We start from the raw sequence: 3605 nt of genomic DNA, 5'->3' as shown, positions 1-3605 counted from the left end.
GTAAAAAACATGGAGTTGAAAAAAATGATAAAATGCACTACATAATAATAGTGAGTATATTTGACTAAACAATGTGAAAATAGATACAAACTTAAGATCTTTCCGATACTGAAAGAATCAGAGTAATAAAAAATATAATAATTTAAACACAAATATAAAAAGCTACTCTTAATTTTCAGCGTATAATCCACGAGAATGTTTGAAAGTCAATTTGTATACTATTAATTTTACAAAATTTGCTAAGTAATAGCTACTCATTACACGGAAAATTAAAGTAATTTAATTTTTTTGTGCACGAATACATTTAAAAATGAATTTTATTTCGAAAATATTGGACAAGTATCTAATCAAATAATTCCCGAAACTATAACAATAACTTCTGTCCAAATGAGTGACGTCAATGCCAAACATGGAAATCGTTTTTCTGAGACAATGGCAAAGTTTATGACTGAAGAATTCGAATATTACTGTTGATGTCAAAACCCTACAAGCGTTTATTGTATATTTATGTGTTAACTGCAACTTCGCACTTTTATTCAGAGAATATAGCGTAAATACAGTATATAGAACACATAATATTTTTCAACATTTGTTTTGATGGCTGTCTGTTAAATCTATAGTAAATGTGTAAAAATTCTATAATAGACGATCAATAGTGTACACTTTAACTATCATCATCATATCAAATGAAATTATACATTATATACGAAAATAAGTATTTGACAAAATAATGAATTACAATCTAAACGAAAAGATAATATTTCTTCTTGTAACTATTCAATTTGGTTGTTGAAATAATGTAAATACTCTTGCCAAGGAGTAATTATTCAATGTTTAATAAATTCATAATGTATATAATGTAAATTAAACTGCTTTCACAGTGACAATTATAAAAAACAAAAGATTTTTTTTGCATTGAATAGATGTTATCCCTGTCATAGTAAAATCCTGAGACTTTTTTTATTTCGAATATTTATGGTAATAATATTAAACAAATACATAAAAAGTAGATGTAAAAATATAAATGTTAAGCTGTATAATTTAGAAAAATATGTTAGAATTATTAAATGAATTAACGATGTGTTTTACATATAATAGCAATTTGTTAACAATTTTGAAATGAAATAATAATTTTAACTTAACAATTTTCACATAATTTAAGCAACGTTGAGCGATAGAAATAAAATAACGTAAGATGTCATCTATTTGTAATCTTACCTTCTTCAAATTCTCTGACACTAAATGATTTTTCTAATTCATAATCATCCTTATCACTTGTTGATATTTGCTGGAATGGTAATGTTTCAGAGATATCATTGATACAATCATATTTTTCATTCCTATTATCAATCGTATTTGGTGTTGATGTTGATAAATTGACGTCGACATTAAGTTCATCAATTTCTTCGATTGCATTTGCGTCATTATTAGAAAATGCATTTTCACTAAATACGGCGTTTGCATCATTTTCCAATAAATCATTCTCGATGTCACATTCATCTTCCTCATAAATTATTTCTTTTACCAAAGAAAATTTTTCTAAATATATGAATGCCTTTTTCAAAGGCCTGTCAACATAATCTTCAATAACCGATGCTGTTATTTGTTCTGAAGGCAATACAAAATCCTGATCCTTCTGTAAAATCCAATTTCGAAATTTGCTTTTATCCTTAATTTTACATAAAAGAATAAAACAATCTAAATTCAACAGTTTATTGTAGATTAATTAATATAAAGAATCTTAAATTGTTTTCCTTTTTTTTATCAACTCCGAGAACATTTGTTTACTCAGAAATAAATAATGTAAAGCTGATCGAAATAAAATATTTTTACAAGCTTCTGAATTATTATAACAATGTTGTACTTATGAATAATTAATAAATTAGTTTCCATGAATTTAATTATATTTACACTTACAACTGAATTTAATTCTCTGTAATCTGAATCAGCAGATATATGAGTGGTTGTACTCTCAACGATTATCTTTGTATCTATTTCCACTTTGTTACGTTGTAAAATATTCGTATCTTCATTGAAATCTTCAGCACAGTTTTCATCAATGACAGCTGAAGACGATTGATTTAAATCAGGTACATTAATTTGGCAATCAGAAACTGTAGAATAACAAAAAGAAAAAGCATAGAAACAAACTAATTAATAAAATTCACTTTAAGTGAATTTAATAAATTATAAATATTAGTANTTCCACTTTGTTACGTTGTAAAATATTCGTATCTTCATTGAAATCTTCAGCACAGTTTTCATCAATGACAGCTGAAGACGATTGATTTAAATCAGGTACATTAATTTGGCAATCAGAAACTGTAGAATAACAAAAAGAAAAAGCATAGAAACAAACTAATTAATAAAATTCACTTTAAGTGAATTTAATAAATTATAAATATTAGTAGAAAGAAATAAAGAAGACACAATCAGTTTAGAGGAACTGAAGACAAGTCATTACTCACGAAAGACATTTTTAAAATGTATTTTAAAATATTGTAATTATTTTTATTTTTGCCAAATAAACAAGATTTACCATTAATATATTGATTACCTGGAATTGATAAAGATGCAGGAGTATCTGATGACAGAGGGACGTCTGTTTGTAATATTCTTTTATCTGAAGGCTCGTGTTTGAGCATTCCTGATTCTGGCAGATATTCTAATTCTTCTTGTCGTGCTTCAGGTTTAGGCACTACTTCTGCTGGCCTCTCTCCTGACAGTTCTGACGATAGCTCATATGCAGAGAATTTTGTCAACGTTCTAGATTCAATAATTTCTGGCACTGGCCCATGTCCGGGAATTTCTGTAAACACTCCACATCCAACTACTTCTAATTCGGACCCATGTGTATGTAATTCTGGAATAGGTCCATAGCCTGACACTTCTGGAAATTGCCTATATCCATGAAGCTCCACCGGTAGTCCATATTCAAGATTATCTGGAGCTGAATCATATCCAGGGGGTTGTACGGACAATTCATTTTGACGGACTTCCATAACTGGTCCACATTCATATAACTGTGCTGGAGGNTCCAAATGTTTTATTATAAACAGTTCTTTGATACTTTAACATGTAAGACAGGTCGCAGTTCAATAACTGATACGATTTAACTTGCATTATCTCATTTTAATAAGTTCTCAGTTGTGAGGTGATTGATATATTTTATGAAAAGAGATATCCCTGTTTTTCTTAGCAAATTTTTGAGTTTTTAATAATAAATTGTAAACACTACAACGATCTTCAGAAAGTAAAGCTGTTGTTTTTGACCAGAATATTAAAATATTTAGTGTAATATTAATTTCTCAATTCAAGCCTTAAAATCGGTTTAGGACTCGATCGTTCTAATTTATATAGGCGTTTAAAATACCTTAACTGTATTTTTTCAAGTTATACCAGAAGATCAAGACTTCAAACAGTGATCAAATATGTTAATTTTGATTTTAAAAAGGCGTCAAATAATATAAATGAATTNGTACCTAATTTATATATAATTATATATACAGACGAAACTAAACTCAATTTACCCGCTCAAACGTCCGTAGCATGGCGCTATGGACGGCGGAAAAGTAGTTCGGCTTCCGATGACGTTTTACGTAATT

General features: G+C 28.2%; 1 protein-coding gene across 1 annotated transcript; it reads right to left on the bottom strand.

The window, feature by feature from the left end:
- Positions 1-1109: 1109 nt before the first annotated feature.
- LOC111635876 lies at positions 1110-3015 on the bottom strand. The gene is made up of 3 exons (XM_023380994.1): positions 2558-3015; positions 1918-2066; positions 1110-1636 (listed from the first exon to the last, which is right to left on the bottom strand). The coding sequence occupies exons 1-3, from the start codon at positions 3000-3002 to the stop codon at positions 1199-1201; spliced, it is 1032 nt and encodes a 343-aa protein (XP_023236762.1). The 5' UTR covers positions 3003-3015; the 3' UTR covers positions 1110-1198.
- Between the last annotated feature and the right edge of the window lie 590 nt (positions 3016-3605).

Source organism: Centruroides sculpturatus, unplaced genomic scaffold (genome assembly GCF_000671375.1).
Source record: "Centruroides sculpturatus isolate CEXI.00-Female unplaced genomic scaffold, Cexi_2.0 scaffold972, whole genome shotgun sequence".
NCBI lineage: Eukaryota > Metazoa > Arthropoda > Arachnida > Scorpiones > Buthidae > Centruroides > Centruroides sculpturatus.
This window is presented reverse-complemented; position numbering and strand designations above follow the sequence as displayed.

Bases quoted from the DNA above. Each gene is read 5' to 3' on its own strand.
- LOC111635876 (XM_023380994.1), bottom strand. From the start codon at position 3,002: ATGGAAGTCCGTCAAAATGAATTGTCCGTACAACCCCCTGGATATGAT. The intron at 2,067-2,557 runs GTAATCAATATA...AATCGTCTTCAG, and splicing joins TGCATCTTTATCAATTCCAG to CTGTCATTGATGAAAACTGT. The intron at 1,637-1,917 runs GTAAGTGTAAAT...TGGATTTTACAG, and splicing joins ACAGAGAATTAAATTCAGTT to AAGGATCAGGATTTTGTATT.